This window comes from Mugil cephalus, chromosome 10 (genome assembly GCF_022458985.1).
Source record: "Mugil cephalus isolate CIBA_MC_2020 chromosome 10, CIBA_Mcephalus_1.1, whole genome shotgun sequence".
NCBI classification, from domain to species: domain Eukaryota; kingdom Metazoa; phylum Chordata; class Actinopteri; order Mugiliformes; family Mugilidae; genus Mugil; species Mugil cephalus.
The window spans coordinates 9,167,461-9,185,424 of NC_061779.1; the positions used below are offsets into that span (position 1 = coordinate 9,167,461).

The 17,964-nt window shown below is 40.0% G+C and overlaps 1 protein-coding gene across 3 annotated transcripts in view; it reads left to right on the plus strand.

Moving 5' to 3' along the window:
* The window catches only part of arntl1a (aryl hydrocarbon receptor nuclear translocator-like 1a), a 32,807-nt gene continuing 14,843 nt past the window's right edge, over positions 1–17,964 (plus strand). The window contains exons 1-10 of one of the 3 annotated variants that reach the window (XM_047595469.1): positions 1–275; positions 7,615–7,800; positions 10,119–10,182; positions 12,251–12,398; positions 12,689–12,709; positions 12,911–12,943; positions 15,741–15,770; positions 16,368–16,525; positions 17,291–17,370; positions 17,496–17,588. In XM_047595469.1, coding sequence (XP_047451425.1) covers positions 10,137–10,182; positions 12,251–12,398; positions 12,689–12,709; positions 12,911–12,943; positions 15,741–15,770; positions 16,368–16,525; positions 17,291–17,370; positions 17,496–17,588 — 609 coding nt within the window. In that variant the 5' untranslated portion in view covers positions 1–275; positions 7,615–7,800; positions 10,119–10,136. Of the gene's footprint in view, positions 276–303; positions 581–7,614; positions 7,801–10,118; positions 10,183–11,984; positions 12,399–12,688; positions 12,710–12,910; positions 12,944–15,740; positions 15,771–16,367; positions 16,526–17,290; positions 17,371–17,495; positions 17,589–17,964 lie in introns of those variants that run through there. The other 2 variants (XM_047595470.1, XM_047595468.1) reach the window with 2 other exon arrangements.

Consider the following 17,964-nt stretch of genomic DNA (forward strand, 5'->3'; position numbering starts at 1 on the left):
CCTCTGCATTCCGCTCAACTCCTGCTTTGATTGGTCCGCAGACACGTCAATCATAGTTTCCCGGCCCAGACTCGCCTCTGATTGGTCGCCGGGACACCTACAACGGTAGCCCTCACGCCATTGGTCGAAAAACTAGGTTAGTGGTCCGACGGGCATGACGGTGAAGAAGAGAAACTGGGTCACCGACTGAGGACCGTTTATGTCACAGTCCGGTGTGTTGCTATGACATATTACCGGCGGCGTTCAATGGACGGACTTATCCTGTTGGATTTTATGTGAGTATATCGCGAAAACGAGGGCGCGGGTTGTCGATATTGCATCTGTGGTGGTGGTCGAATCCACGGTGAATGTTTTCCCCGTCGCTGTGGTCATGTCAGTGTGGTTTTTCTAGAGGAGGAGGAGGAGGAGGGACGTAGTTAGCATTCTCAACCTAGCAGCTGAATGCTAATATTAGCCCACGGGACAAAATGCTGCCGTGGATAAAAGCGGAGGAGGTGTGGGAAACGCCTTCTTAATGTGTCCGACTTGATTTAGCGGCTGTTTGGGAAAATGGGAGCCCCACCCCTCCTCCTCGGTTTAGGTAAGTGCCGGTCCGGAGGTTCGTTAAATGTCCGATAAAGGCGACCTAAGTGCGGACTACTTAGCTGTGTAAACAGGCCTCGGAGGACATCCTGGTACTCGGCTTTCTTCGACAGCATCCGTCCCACTGCTATAACTTCCAAGCCCCGACCTTCACATACCTCCTCAAATAGTCCTTTGGAGGCAGTCCACGCTGGGAGCTTTTTAATAATAGTAATAATAAAAACCCATCACCAAGCTTGTGTTATGAAATATCGTGACACGGTGTTTGGCATTGGCCGTGGAGATGAAATGTGGCGACCGCTCCGCTTCTGCAGCCTCTGCAGTCACAGCCTTAACACTGGTTGATTGGTTCTGGTTGATTTTGTGATTATGTTTTATTCTCTGAGAAGATTGCGGGAAGAAGACATTAGGAGGTTCCCCAGCTTGAGCAACAGTGGCTTTTCACTGGCGTTTATTTATTCAAACATCTGTGTCCAACGCTAGTACTCTCAAATGGATGTATTTGTTGAAATATTTATTTTTTCCCTTTACCTATATATTTGTAAGTTCTGCCCATGCCTTGTTTTTACCCCCTCAGAGCTATCAGCAGTTTATGCATTAACCTTTTCATGCCAGGAAAGACATCTGCTGTGAACTTCAGACTTGGGTTGAGAAGTGTTGTTGTGTTTTTTTTCTTTCTTTTTTTTTGTACAGGTAGCGACCTATACTGAAGCTTATCTTTACAGATGTGTTGTACTTGAAGGCATTTCGATAACAGCAGTTTGTTGTTGTGATACTATAGAGCTCACTAAAGAGAAACCGGTGGTCTCTGTAATGATCTATTATTAGTATTACTATAATGATACTAATAATAACAACAGAAAAAGTACGGTGCTTAATGAGATGGGGAAACTTTAAGAAAATGGTGGTTGGCTTAAGAGATTGATTTTCTGAATTTGGAAATTTAGTGAGTCACGCAGAAAGCTCACATTTTTGTCAGCAGCAGTAGGTGGTTTTCATCTACAGTGAATCCAAGAGGTCTGGTGATTATATCAGGCTGCAGTTTAATGTTGAGTCAGAAGATTTTTGGTTATTTTAACGTGACGAAACCTAAACACTGTTCTGCTCTGGTCACGCTATGGTGATGATTTTGTTACGGAGTCATTCTGTTGACATATAAGGCTCTCGTTGCCATGTGAAATGAAATCAGTGTCTCCACTGCTAATGTTTGTGTCTGAATCTTTTTATGTATCATCTGTTTGAACCATTTGATGCTTGCTGTCTGTGTGCCTCACCTACTGGTGATTAAGTCTATATTTAAACACTTATGGGAAACCTTTTCCATATAAAAATCAATGAAATCAAGAAAATTTGATCATTAAGTGATCTTTTTTTCTTTTCTTTTTTTTTTTTTTATAAAGATAAATGTGTAACCCTGTTCGCCCACACAGGTATTTTCATTTATTCTGGCTGATCAAACCTGAAGCTGTTCTGGGATTTACTGTGGCCAAATTAAAGACTTTGTATTAGTCATTTCCATCCAGATTTTTTCACAGGGTGAAATTTGTTTGCAGGATGTCATGGAAAGCAGAGAGAACAGGAAGGCGTATTAATGTGTTAAGAGTATGATGAAGCTGGCACGGCTAGTCAACAACAACAGCGTTCAATTCACACATTAAATCAGACGGATTCTCGTGCGACAAGTCTGGATTATAACACAGGGATTTAATTCACAAATTTTTACTGTTACAGCACCTTTTAGAATAATCATAGCAATTTGGAGAGATGCTAGTAAGTGTATTATGTACAATTAAAGCATAACACCCCTGGTGGAAAATCCTGACTTGGACCAAGACCACGTTATTATTCACCAAATAGAAAAAGTATTGATATAGATATATGAATTTGACTAATAGCTATGTTCATATACGTCATCTGAGGGCTGTGGAGTTGATTTTGTCTGAAACAAAATGGCTCAGATCAGTTGTAGGACCATCCACTTGCGTTCATATCTGTCTATCAGTTGAGATGCATCCCAATGAAATCCACATGGATTGACAGCATCAGACCAATCTGCTAATCGCTAAACGTCCATGTCAAGGTGGATTCACTTTTTTCTTCTGGGAGAGTCTGATTCTGTACTTTGTTGATTCGCCTGTGTTTTCACTTTGAAGGCTACAGTTTGAAGAGCTATTGAACTGTACTGTATTAACTGACACACTGTTAGATTGTGGGCTAGGCTAAATAACACTAGACAATAACACTTTTGTGTTTAATTCAATCCTGTTTAAGGAGGATTTAGTGCATTCATTTTCACTAGAATACCTCATGTTTTGGCCAGTGTGTGTATACACGTTGGGTGTAGTTTAATTCCCTAAAAACATATTGATTATACAAACCAAAAGGCTATTTGATACATTTTGCTTTTGTTGGGTTATTTGCTTGGACCTGCTCCCCTCTAACCAACAACTACTGTGTTTAGATTAAACATTAAAAACAGGTCACGATCATCCAGGAGAGGAGAATGGCTTTGTGTTAAGAAACGGTCTGAACCAAGGACTCCTGCAAAGGCAGGATAATGGCCTGACGTCTAATACCTGATAAGTGATGTGCGTAAGACGGCAGTTATTGGTCGTGTGTTTTTGCTGGACAAATAAAACGCATCCTGCTGTCGTATAAATTCCACGTTGGAGCAAACAAGTTAAATAAAGTAATAAATACAATATGTATTACAGTAGTTTGACGTGACACATTTGTCCTTAGCCATAAAACTTTGAGAGAGCGAAAGTACTGTTTAAATTTGGTTGTTAAGGGAATGTTTTCTTCCTTTTAAACATATGGGTGGTACCTGCAAACAGGCTGTTACACCCTGAATACTTGCACGTCATGCTAATTTCTTAGTATATCTCCACCCATCCCGGCAGAGGTCTTACAATAATAACTAGAGAATAATGTGTGTGGGTGTTCAGGACTTTAGAGTTGAATGTACTTGCATGACTGGTTGTTTCAAAGTTTGACCAGCTTGCAGCAGAATAAATCGCGTGCGATGATGCTGATATGGTTGAAATACGCTGATTGTGTTGTGATGTGTGTTGTTTTGTGATTGAAAGCCCTGCCTGCGTGGAGCAGAAACAACAGTTCCATCTCACAGCGAATGAGAGTCTTGAGATTTGTAGCATTTTTAAGTGTTGATGAAGTTTAATAAGCAGTTTTCAGTAGTTCCCACCGTGTTTCATTTCTTAGGGATGGATATCTGTGTTGATCTCCAACAAGGTTTCATTTACATCAGATATATAAACACTAACCTCAGCTAAATTGTTATCACATTTTTGTGCCAAGGTTTAAAGTTTCAAATACCAAAAAAAAAAAACATGCCAGAGCTTAAGTTTATTAGACCTACATGTGCAAAGCAGATGAACAGGATTAGTAAAAGATCTACAATACTTGCAGGGTTTTCTCTACTTTCCATATCTTAAATTTACTTTGTTTGTTCTTTTCCGATAACCTAGCGTAGCCGGACTGAATTCTTATCAGAGTATAATTTCGATATCTTTATGGATATTCAGCAGCGAGGAAAATAGTTTTGCATGCAATTGGGTAGCCCTACATCCAAGCATATCAGAATTGTTGTAAAGAAATTCAACTCCTCGGTGAAGCTCAGATGGCGCTGTGACTCATCTGTCCATCATCTCATAAAGCTCCGCCCAAATGATGTGTTCCCAACGGAGAGACTCCTGATCAGTTTTCTGATGAGAAAATTCAGTGAGCTGGGGAGTAGAGCTTGCTTCAAGGCTATTTGTTCCTTAGGTGTAGACGTATTTTCAACATAAGGCCCAAATGTAAAGATGACTTTTTCAAATTAAGCAATGGCTGAATGACTATATATGATTGACGATTATTTTCTGGGATTATTTTCTTCTCATTTGACATTTTGTCACTTAGAAATGTTAAGTAATTCACAAGCAACATTGCCGATAATATACCACAATATAATGCGTGTTTGCATCATGTTGTCTCTCTCTCTCTCCCTCTCTCTGAATTTAATGTTGGAGATGAAACGTAATGATTGGAAGCATTGAAACGTGGGTCGCTGGGGGGTTCATGCTGCACGATGTCCTCCAGGTGTAGTGAGTATATTCATGATAGGGAACCCTATATTGCTCCCAGGGAGAAGTGATCTCCGATTTGGTTCTAGTGGTGCTGCAGGGTGGTAGCAGAATTTGGGTTTTGCCTTCAAATCAAGTCACCCAACCTCTGTCAATCTAGCACTCTGTTTAAAGCTAGTGATTGGTGTATGACCACTGAACTGGTGCAAAAGAAGGCGGTGCACGTTAGGCTATGATGTAGGCTACGTCGAAAGCTGCACAAGATCACAAGTCTAACTTAAGTCCATGCATATCTGGTGGGTGGTCTGAATTCAAGGCAGGCTATATCAGGTTGATTGATGTTGACTTATTAGTTTGTTCCTATTTCAAATATAATCATTTAATTCTGTAAAACATCATATTTCCTGTTTGTTTAAACCCAATGGCTGCTGTGTGTCTCTTTCATTCATGCTTTCTTTACATTTCTTGAAAATGCATAGTCCGCATGTGGATTCTAAATATTAATTATGTTAATCGGTTTATTTTTGAAATTCATTGATGTTAAACATTTTTCATTTTCCAATCAGATATGAATACTAAAATTGTCTGTTCACACAAAAGTATATTTGAATGATCATATCCTGCGTGAACTGCAATAACGACATGGCAGACGTTTGAACAGGGGGGGTGAAAGGATATGTGACCACATACATTTTAAAGTGTGAACGGAAATGCACTGAGGAAATGACCACTTACAATGTGTGTTAAGACCATCTCACTAAACTCGAGTTAAGTTTTGTGCAGTTCCCCCAAGGTGTGACATTACCACCTACAAACATAACTCTGGCTTCTGCCTGCCCAGTATCAGACAACCTGTAGTAAAACCAAAACACTGAGCTTAAAGGTGCTAAAAGTCAGCGAACCCCTCAATAAAGTGTGACTTCAGTTTTCCATATTTTAGTTTTTTTGGAAAGATGGTGCATTGTAAACGTTTTAAATATTTTGGAATGGTGTTGGTTTCCGTTTCTGGTCGCTGTAGAAGTGTTTGGTGGATTTGGCAGCTGACCCGCTGCCTGGACGTTTCCTTGATTCGTGACCAGGCTTGCTGGCTGCTTCCCGGCTGTCTAGAGTGGGCGTAGAGAGTGTAGAACAGGGAAGGGAAGCTGAATGACTTGCTGACTCACTGACGAAGTAGAAGTAGGTGGTGGATTGAAATCAAGACTGGCTGGTTTGAGACCATAGAGACTATCTGACCCAGTTTCCTCTCCGGCACCAGTTCCTTTCAGTGTTCAATCATGACATAGTGGTTTTCCCCTCCTAGCCCATAGCTTTGTCCCAGTAAAAGAGCTCAGCAAGGTTGTCCTGACCCAGTACTCTGCTTCTTGAATTCTGCATTTTGTTGTCACCACACATTTAATACTTAAGTTGCCCCTTGGAGTGTTTGTTTTATTTATTTTTTATTTTATTTTATTTCTAACCATTTACAAAGTTATTTATCTTCAGTAATGGGTTTCCACTTTTGCATATGGGTTATATTTTCTTTTGATCTCCTTTTTTTTTTTACTCCAAATAGCTACATGCTGCTTGGTAGCACATGAAAAATATCCAGCATAGGGAAAGCACCCCTAAACCAAACCGCTTCCAAGAGACTGACGTGACTGTGGGTGATTTGAATATGTGGACAGGTGAACTTGTGACTGTCATAAGCCAAAACCATGTCCTCATTACCATCAAAACATCCCCGTTGGCTAGCGTCAAAGCTGCTAAAAAAAAATCATTGTTGTCTAGGAGGGTACAAGGAAGATAAGAAAAGCCTTAATGAATCTCTACAGGAGGATCATCCTTTGTCGATGCCCAAGTTTCACTTGGAAGTACAGATTTCACCAGGTACAGTCCTGATACCCTTATACATTCTCAGCTCGCCTGTTTTATTGAGGTAACTCATGTGGTAGCTTGTGTAGACTTGGTACAGCCAGGTATCCCAGAATGCATTACAAAGGCATTGCCAGGTATGCTGCTGTTTATATTCACGATTTGGACTTTGAACTTTGTCCAGAGCCTGGGCTTCAGAGTCCAACTTGTCAAGTCCAATGTCTGTGTACTTGGTACCGACAAAACGCCCTGTAGCTTTTGTGGGAACTGACTCTTTGTTGTCCACTGTGAACTATGGGAGCCCAAGGGAGCGAAGGAAGTTAAAGGGAAAAAAATGGCCCTAGTTTTACATGGAATAAGTACTACTGCTACTGAACAGCCAATGTCCAATCTTTGCCTTATGACTGTTACCAGGCATGGCAGTGTCTGTTTGGAGTCTTTTATAAACCAAAAACTAAAAAGCAGATGTATTAGAAGTGGATTAAAGAGTGTATGTGACTGGTCTACCATAAGCTGGAAGTGCCGCAGCTAACTAGCTAGCAACCTTGAGAAAAAAAACAGAATAACACTTTGATGAGCCAATTAACTACATTAATGGGAGATACACCTTTCATTAGGGAAAATAACTCATAAATAACTAATAAATAAATAAGTCCACTTGCAGATGCACAATAGCTAGCTTAGCAATATTATGAAATTAAATTACACTGAGATTTTATACCTATGAAACTAGCTCTACATTGCAATAAAGGATCACTACGTCTACTTCTCGTTTTTGCATGGATTATTAAATTGAGAATAATGGGTTATACGCAACCAGTCGTTACTAATAATTTAGAGAGCTGCATATGTTCTGTGTGAGCTTGACAGCTTGAGTTAAGTAACATCAGCTCAGATCTCTGTTATGTTGCTCACATTTCATTTTTGTTTTCGGGTGCACCCTTGAGCTTAGCAAATGAATATTGTCAGCGTGGCCTTGTTTATATCTCCCTGAATTTTGTTTGCATTATTTAGTTATGTTTTTTTTGTTTTTCAGATCTGTTGAGGGGTTTTAATTTGCACTTGACCGACAAATTTTGCCTTCATCTCTCTGCAGAGGTAGGCGGGTTGCACCAGCTGCTTGAGGATCGTATCGTATCTAGGGCTGCGGAGCACATCAAACCGGATGAAACTAGGTCAGGCTGAGTCAAACCAGACTGAGACCAGATCAGAACGGAGCAGACCAGACTGATCCGAGCGTTACCGGGCCCGTCCAGGAGGCCTGTTCCAGTTTCCTATCCAGGTAACTGAAGCAGTTCTGTTCTAATATTTTGGGGAGGTGAATTTCAATCTAGGAATCATCTGTCTGTGTCACGTGAGGACAAGCCGCTGCATCATGTTCATTTTAGGAAGCTAACATCACCACTTTGAAGACTCCTGTATAAGCGTTTTAACTGTATAAATATCAACTACTGAGAAAGTGTGTCATGTAAATTAACATTGTCACTAGTTAGAATTGCAAAATCTGAAATTTTGAAAAGTAATGCACACTATTAGTGCGTTTCCTACACCATTATACATTCTTATCGTACCATATTGCATCTTATTTAGTATTTCCATTATATGGGAAGTCACAGGTTTGTTTCCTGGATGTCCATGCTAAAAAAAAATTCTCTGTAACTTAGTTGGCACAGTGTATGTACACGTACTCTATGACACTTCTCTTGGGTGTGGCACAGACACAATTATTGTTATGTTTACAGTCTGTTATTCTTCAAATACCTTATGTTCACAGCAAGTGTTGCTCGGCTATGACTATGACATGTGTATTTTTATTTATTTTTTCCTTATTGGAGAGTGCTGAATGGAGACTGTAGATGTACATTTTCTCTCAAGGAGGAGATAAATGTTCTGCACGATAGCTTTAAAAGTTGAAATGTGCCTTGTTCATATTCACATTCACTTGCTTGCCGTCATCTTATTGTCAGCCCTCGAATCTAGGGATGTGCATTGATGCCATTATCGATTCTGCTTATCGGTCCGATTCTTTATCGATTCCCTCGTCAATTCCTGCTGTGAATTTCTAAGAACAAGGAGTAAAAACAACAACAGCAGATATTTTTATTATGCTTCTAAGGAAGAGATAAGGGCTTGTGTAAGTAAACAAATGGGAAATTGGTCTCTGGATCCTCACTAGCACTGCTCTCCTGAGACTTAGTGGTAGCTGCACTTGTTGACCAGAGATTATCGAACACATGGCACCCTCCGTATTTAACGCTGCACGTAGACAAATACTTCAGCTTATTGGTGGTGCTGCCACCCTTGCTTGAAGTTACGGTGCTGCTTAAGTTGCACATTGCGCTGTTACCTGTCCCTTCTGGTGAAGTGAAGCCACACTTTACACCATTTCAGTCTCTCCGCCATCATGTCTTCCTTGTTGTCACACGACGTGAATGCCGTGCTTTGACGTAAAGACTCAGCACAAAAACTATCGATAAGCATGAAGGCTAATGATATTGATGAACTGGACTCTTTGGAAGAACCAGTTCTCGATGCCCATCTCTACTCGTAATTGTGTTAGTACGTTTCCTGAGATTTTACCACTTGAAAAAAAAAAATACTCTGGAATGTGGAAGTTCAACAGGTGTGTCTGAAAAAACAACAAAAAAACCCAAAAGCTTTAACAAGGGCAACTTCTCAGACCTTGCATTATCCTGGGAAATCATTGCAATGTGCCTCCATATGTGTCTCCAGCCATCACTTCAGATCAGATCTCAGCTTTGTGCCCTGTATTAAAATGCATCATTCAGGGCTGGGTAGAATATTACAACATCTGCTGTCTGTAATGCATCTATACCTTACCTACCATAAGTTATTGTCTGCCTCTAGGCTAGTTATGTTAGAGATTATAATAACAATAGTAATCCTGACTGAACTGAAAAAGATACTTGGATGAAACACCTTTAAGAAAATTCCACATATCAAGTTGCCCTTGTTTAATCTTTTGTTGTTTTTTCAATATGCCCAATGATATGAATGACTGAGAACCTTCACAGGCATTTCCACCTGTGTGCACATAACTTATTATAGTATATATTGACTTAGGGAGAAGGAGTGGGACTCAATAAGCTTCGGGTTCTTCCCACTCCTTTTGAACATAAAAATGTGTTTTGCTGTTTTTCTGTGTTCAAATAAACTTTTATTCGTTCATTCAAATACCCCACAGGGAAACATTAAGGAGAATTACTCTCAAATAAAAGTTGTTCAGCTGAGAAGTTCCACGTGTTTGTAAAGATTGAAATGTAGGATCTGAGATGCACATGACAGCTCTCAACCGCTGAGATTTAAGTGTGTCATGTAACTGATATGGTATGACCTAAATCTACTTTCGGGAATAATAGCTGTGACATGCAGCCTTTCTATACATGCAGCTGCTGAGACAATAGCGGCTTCCTGTTTTTTCTGCCTCCTCATTTGACCTAGATATTGGTATTACGTTTGTTGTCATGCGTCCAGGCAACTGCAAATGTTTGTCTGTGTGTTTTTTTTTCTGTGTTTTGGACAATTTCCTTCTTCTTCTCGTGTCCCCTTCTTTAAAGTGATGCTTTTGTGTGTTCACAGTTGAGGGTTCAAGGGTGGATGGAAGGAGATGATTTTAACACAGAGGCTGTGATGAACATCTGTGGTGAGTGTGGCTTCAAGCGTCTTCGCGTTTTTGGATAATTTGCTGTATTTCATTTTCTTCTCGCATCTCGTCACGGTCCTTGTTACCCAACCACAACTGCCTCTTCGATCTTGACCTTAAACGTCTGCAGGGATTTCTTGTCTTCAGCATCTGCCGTCAGCACAGATAACGTGACTAATCCTGTGCATGCTGGAGCTATTAGTCGGCAGTTTATTTACATACTTGTACATACCGCTCTTACAGTCACCAGCCCCTCGTGATTTATGCTGGAGTGCTTTCGGTCTAGCTCACTCATGCATGCCATATTTAGAGTGACTAGCCCTTCTGCCTTATTTACATTTTCTTCTGTTGAGGTGGGATTCAATTAGTATCCATGGAAACAGTCAGGACTGAACTGGACTTTTTAGCTTTTCCTCATCTGTGGATGTAGCACGGCAGCACGCCTCACATTTTGTGGTGCTTTAACAACAATTACAAATATTTCACTTCTTTATCTATCCACAATAACCTATAATAAGAGTTTATTTATTGATTGATTTTAGTGCTACAGCAGCAGGACAACACAGTTCACACATAAAATGGCTGGAGTGGTGGAGGCTGAATCCACACTATGAAAATTAATAGATATAAGGAGTAGTACTAAACTTCAGTAGGTGTATATATAAACCATTAATGATCGTAGTTGGTTTTTACACTCAACTTATTAATAGAAGTAGTTGTCTAGTTACTCATTTAACACTTAACATGGTCCGTAAAGACTTTCTGTGCCAGTAATATATTTGTTCTTTTATAGTTTTTGTTCTTTTACCTTATTATAGTTTTGCACCATGTTGCCGTGTCGCTTAATTCATCTTAATTTATCATTACTTGGCTTAGTTTAGCTGTAGTTGGTTGCTAGCGGCTGCCTTTATAACCTGTGCTAAATGCGCGAACATAAAAATATTGACAGTGTATGGAGGAATTTAGCTCTACTTGCTTACTATGCTTAATTTCAAAAGAAAATGCTGTTCGCGTTCATCCAACGTCTTTCTCGCTCACTGTGAAAATCACGTGTTATTATTTATTAATTTAACTGCAGACTTCCAGAACTGTAGATGAAGTAGGCAGCTAGCATCACATATTTTGTCAATTTAACAAAAATTAAGTCTTTTTATTTTAGCTTCTTTATGTGGCCACCTTAAGAGAGGCTTAAGTGTCAAGACAAATTCATATTTACGAACGTCAAATCCAGGAAGTAACTCATTCCAAATATTCAACAATCTTCCCCAACATTACAGAATGTAGTATCTCTCCGTAAACACAAGAAATCATACAATTTCATCAGAAACTGTACTTACCAACTTACTGTTGGTAAATTGCACTTGCAGTAAGAATTGCATGGACTCTACTTGCCACCACTGCTCTTAATTTGAAAATAAATTGCTGTCCTATCTGGGTTCACCTGATGCTCCATCATCATGGTGAATTTGGCAGTAGGAAGCAAAGCCATTTTCGCATTTCATTGAGGTGAAAGTCCATCAATCATATTGGTCGATCCCATTTGTTGAGCCATCAAAGTTAAACTTGCTACGCACCCGTTTAGCATCACTTAAGGTTTTTGTCCCTTTCATCACTACACTTGCATAATCTCTTTATGATTCCTGGTCTCTGGTTGCCACATCAGAGTCCGATCATATATAAATAGGATCAAGTAATATAAGAAAAGCTATAAACAATAAAAAACTAAGATGTAACATGCCTAAAATACAATATTGCACAAGTGATCCCAGTATAACAGAGGTAAATGGTTGCAATAAATAAGAAAGTCTGAAGTGTTAGGAGGAGGGAGTTATGAAATTTATTGGCCACAGGATTAGGGTTTGGAAGCGCTGTCCCCGCGTGCACGGGCCTTAAATGATTGCACAATACACGTACAGTCAGTCCAGTCAGTGCTCCTCAAAGTATTTCGAGGATGTCCTTCTCCAGAAGCTGCAAATAAATATGAAACAGGATCCTTATTTCTCACCCTCGGCTGTCAGTGTTCCATGCCACCGGTTGAATGACAAAACCGTCCCTCTTTGCCGTGCAGATGACCTGATGGCAGACCAAAGGATGGACATCTCGTCTACAATGACTGACTTCATGTCCCCTGGCTCCACTGACCTCATCTCCAGCTCCATCAGCACGCCTGGCATGGACTACACCCGCAAGAGGAAGGGCAGCACCACCGACTACCAGTAAGAACATAAAAGATAAGATACAATAAAGATGATTAACATGCAGCATGTCTGGCCTCATTAACCCCATGACTGATTATAAAAGAGCCAAAGTGTTTTGGCATCAATCACTTGGTTAATGATTTTAGCTGCAGGCTCCATCAGAGCGCTCATAAAACATGTGTCTTATTACACACCGTCAGTCGGTGTCACTTTACTCCCCGCACATTTCAAATAACTGCACACTTTCCAAATACCACGGTGACAGAAATTGATTAATAAACTTGTGTTTGTTTGTTTTTTCTTCGCAGAATCGATGGCTTCTCATTTGAGTAAGTTCAAACACGACTCGATGTTGATAATAGATCCAGGTTTAGTTTCATAAATCAGCCTGAAATACCATTTTGTGCGCCATAAAATATTAAATGGACGGAGAAGAGTTCGCCGGGTTTGTTTTTCAGAAGAGCTGCGGTTGCCTGAGTGTGTACTCGTGTCCTTGTTGAAACTAATATCTCCTGTCTTTTCCTTCTTAGTGACATGGACCCAGATAAAGATAAACTGGGGAGGTAAGCTGCCGTCATTGCCTTGGCGATAAAGCTGGGGCCTTAATCTGCAGGGGTGTTTTTTCATTCGTTGTACTTGAAAATTGCCTGCCTCGGAAACGATCCACTTTTCGAAATCATAGAATCCATATTGTCTGCAGCGAAGCAGAGAAGTGACATTTCAGTTTTTTCTTTTTGAACAGCAGCCTCTTTCTCCAGAAACAATGTCATTGTTGGTTTGAATAATTCAGACTTCAGCTCCTGCAGCTTTTATAGAATCCTGTATTAGGTTATTCCTGTTTAAGTCTGCACAGTTATTTATTTGAGAAATATATTACTTCCATCACTATGTGCAGATCAATTTCCGCAGTTTGAGGATTAAGTGGCGCATTTTCCAATGTCACCTCATTGTCTTCTTCTTCTATGGTTTAATGACACCTATGAGAAGAATTATTATAAATCTCCAGCTACTTAATCTTTAATATTTCTAACGTAGTTTCATGTTTAAAGAATTTCTGCAAACATTTGACATCTAAATCTATTATTAGCCGAACTGTAATTTTATGACTAAATAAGTAATGAAATTCAAATGTGGTGTGAGCCTGCTGTAAAAGTTTAACTAATCTCACCAAAATAACCTGAAATGCAGCACCACATGGATCTTGATTCGCCCACAAAGGCTTTTCATCGAGGTGTTTTACTTTCGGCCTCTGGCTTTGTGGCGTAAGAATAATATCTCTAACTCTTCATTGTGCCGTACAGATTCTCTACTCGCTGCAGTGCTTCATGCAGGTCATTTAATTCCACTTAATTTGGAAAGTTCCCTCAAACAAATTACCGTTGATGTAGACACATTATCGAGAAACGTGCTCTGTGCAATAGTCAAATCAAATACTAATTGAAACATAAATATTTAATTACTTTTACCGGTGCACGAAAGCAGACTAGGCGAAGGACCATAAACCTAACAGCCGCCTTCTGTTGCACACTACGGCCTAACATCACCCCTGTTTGTTCTTTCACTGCCTCACATTTTACTGTATAAGGGTTGTTTTGCATTAAATTAAAATGAGTCTCAGTGACATCCCATGATGATAGTTGTAGTTACAGTATATTTATTGACGAACGTTGTTCGTTATGTTTCTTTCTGCTGATGTCAGACTTAGCGCTCTGAAGCTTCAAGTCTTGCCTTTATATAACATCGAGTACCTTACTTGCATAACAACACAAGGGTATCTTCACTCATCAGGAGCAGGTTATCGGACATGTTCTTGCAGGAGGCATATTGTTTCTGGAGAAATGTAATGCTATGAGAACCACAAAGAATGGTATTAACATGCGTCCTTGGTGATTCATTCATAAGTGAGCTGCTCTAACTACGTCAATTCACGCCTAAATTGTGTCTCAGGTCTCAAGTTTGGTCTGTACTCAGATAAATACCTACATTATTTAGGATGCAGTAGACTATTAGAAACAGCCGCTGTCTTAAAACAGTGGGGCGCCACCTAACTATGAACAGCGTCATTTGTTTACACCGCTATAACTGAATGGGATGTGTTAGGAGCGTTTTGATGCTGCTGTTTTAGGCCGAGTTACAATCAAACACGACTCGATGCCTGCTCACATTAAATAATTTAATTTCTTCATTTATTTCTGTTGGGGTTTATTTATTATTTAGTTCAGTCAACTGTTTCCTCTACTAAGGAAGCAACAACAATAACGTTGCTTACCCCCTTTCTAGTCGCCACCCTAGCGCAGCAGCCAGGGTCGGGTATCGTCCTGTAAGATTTCCTGAATCGACCTAGTATTTTATCGCTAGTTTAACATCTTCCGTGTCTTTGCTTTCGCGCGTCTCCTCCCAATCAGCTTTCAGCCCTTTGCATCTTTTATCGTGTTTTGTATCTCCCTCACATGACTCTCGCTGCACGGTCATGTGAGATTTCTCGTGTGCAACCAGTCTTGCGAGATTTCTAGCGAGATGCAGGGAACGTTGAAAAGAAAAAAATCCCCAATGGATCTTATCTTTTGTTTAATAAATGTGCAGAAACGCAGGTTCAAATATATAAAAAATTTTGTAGTACTTGTTTTGGATAACCCAATACTAGCAAATATTTAAGAATTAAGGTAGTGCAGCATTTAGCTAGCTATGCTATAAAGCCTTAGACTTGTAAGATGTAAGATGTAATCTAGGATCCAAGGATTTTATGAATTGTTATTGAATATTTCAAACCTGGATCGATTTGCGTCATAGAATCTACTTATTTATTTAAAACCCAGCTCTGATAGCGCCACCTTTTGGCTTGTGGCACTGAAGGAATTAGGCAAAACTAGGACACATTTCATATTCACACAGCCTGAAGCATGCTGCTGTAGAGACCTCCTCCAGATGTGATGTCGGTGCAGCTCAGGCGCGTTCACACTGATTGAATCACCCGTGTTAATGCCAAGTGTAACCAGGCTCCCAGTCTGTTGTTTATGGAAACGGTTTCTGGGTGTGTTGTCGACGGCTGGAGAGAGAGAGAGCTCTCTTACGTCAGCTCGCATGTGGGGAGGTTTAATCGTATCTACGTCATATTTGCACAACGTTAGTCATCATGAATGAAGTCAAAAATAACACTGCATTACGTTTGTTGCGTAAGCTTTGATGCCGTTTAAACCAATAAATGAGGTTGCTTACAGAACCAGTGAGATTAGCTGTGGCACCATTTCCTCCCTGCCTTCCTCTCCCATTTCAAATGCTTCCTCTATTTGAAAATAAAAAACCACAAGACTATGACATTGATTTTCCTGTGTAATATATATATTTTTTTTGTCTTTACAGTGACCAACAGGGCAGGATTAAGAATGCCAGGTATTAAAAACGACTTTTCTCTCCATTTCTCTTTTCCCCCCCGTTACCTTCTAATCTCTCTTACATGAATTAAAAGTCACTCTGTCTGATTGGAGACAGAGGGAGCTTTGTAATAAGAAACTTTATACATTGAAGTGTATAGATCCGGGCATTATGTGGAGGTATGGGGACTGTAAGAGCATACCCAACGGCTAATACCGAGCTCTCTTTCCCCTTGCGTGGAAACAGCTTCCCTTTTGTGGCAGTCACTGCTGGCCAGGTTAACGTAAAAGGCAACAGAACATAGGGCTTGGATAGATTTGTTCTCACAGTCCTGAAGGATAGACCGAACTCCAAACATGGCATCTTTTCATCTCTAGAGAGCTGTGTTTTCATAGTGCCCGGGATAAACCCACGATGTGACGGATAATCTGCTGATTAAAAGAACGCAGCCCGTTAACGGACAACTCTCTTGATTTTTGATTCCTGCTGAATAACAATTTTTAGAACTCTTTCATATAGAATAGGTAAAGCGCAAGAGGGTCAAATTTAGCAGGGAAAAAAAAAAGGAAATAAAGATGGTGTGTTTAATGGCGATGCCTCCTCCTCCCTCCACAGAGAGGCTCACAGCCAGATCGAGAAGCGCCGCAGGGACAAGATGAACAGCTTCATCGACGAGCTGGCGTCACTGGTGCCCACCTGCAACGCCATGTCCCGCAAGCTGGACAAGCTGACGGTCCTGCGTATGGCTGTCCAGCATATGAAGACACTCAGAGGTCAGAGGAAATGTTTTGAATGTTGGGAGAGACGTGAGTAAGCAGTGGTTTAAAAAAAAAAAAAGTAGACTGTGGGAATGACTCAAATGTAAATCGGAGCATCCAGAGTGGTGTGTAAATAATATATATATACACACATATTTACAGTGGATAATATTTTATTTGTTAGTTAGTTCGTTTAGTTTAGTTTATTAATAAGTGAATATTTTTCTTTTAAATGAATAATCATTTTTAGTTTTTTTTTTTTTTCATTTATTGGTTAAAACAATTCAATATAAACACAAATGTTCCCAAATCTGAATAAAAGGTAGCAAAAAGAAGAATAACCTTATATAATCTGCCCCTTTAGCCCACGAATCAATTTACAAGGAATTTAAATTAAAAAACAACAGTTTAATAAGCAGCAAAATAATGATTAAAAAAAAAAAGTAGTTGTTGGCCAGCGCTGAAAGTCACTGCTGTTCAGTGGGCATCAAGATAAAGGTTTTGACATTCAGGCCCAGTGATCTCACTAGATTTCTCATGCAAATCTCTAACAAAAGGATGGAGCAATTGGTATTTGTATTACATATGTTATATATTGTTTACTTTTTTTGGAGAAATAATTGTGTGCGATTCACTGGAAATGTGAAGGTTAGACAAGAGTGGATGTTGAAAATGTACCACTAGTATGAAGTGTTTAACGCACAGGGAGCAATAAAAAGTGTTTCCAGGTGAAATTTGAATACCCACAGGTCTGAGCTGGTTGTTCACTGTCGTCTGCAGGTGCAGCCAACCCGTACACAGAGGCAAACTACAAACCTTCCTTCCTATCAGACGATGAACTGAAGCACTTGATACTAAGGGTGAGTGCTCGAATGTCCGGTTTTCAAAAGCCAGCTTGTGGTTTAGGGTTAATTACGCGGTTACTTTTTCTGTGAAAATTAAAATATAATTATTTAACCAGAGTTTTCTGTGTCCATTGATGCAGGCGGCCGATGGTTTCCTGTTCGTAGTGGGCTGTGATCGCGGCAAGATCCTTTTCGTTTCTGAATCGGTGTACAAGATTCTCAACTACAGCCAGGTATGCTGTCTGAGCACAACAGTGGATAGGTAGAGGGTAAGGGCAAAAATAAAAAGTATAGTGAGGTTGAAATGTAAATTTTCATGATGATAGAAAGCCTGATAGATATTCTGTGAACTCAGTCACTATGCAGCTTGTGTGGTGGCCTGGTGCAAACCTGCAGGGATTCATCAGCACGAACGATCAAATATGAGCAGCAGTTCGTCTCAACATTCTTTCTTGAGTGGGAGAATCTGCCGGTCTCAGCAGTTTCTAGTTTCTAGTTGCAACAAAGTTTTACGCTGCCTTGCAGGTTCCCGTGAAAACTTCCTCATCACATAAATAAAGTAGCACTGACCACAGACGTTGTCTGCTTTTCTGTTTGTTCACTCATTGT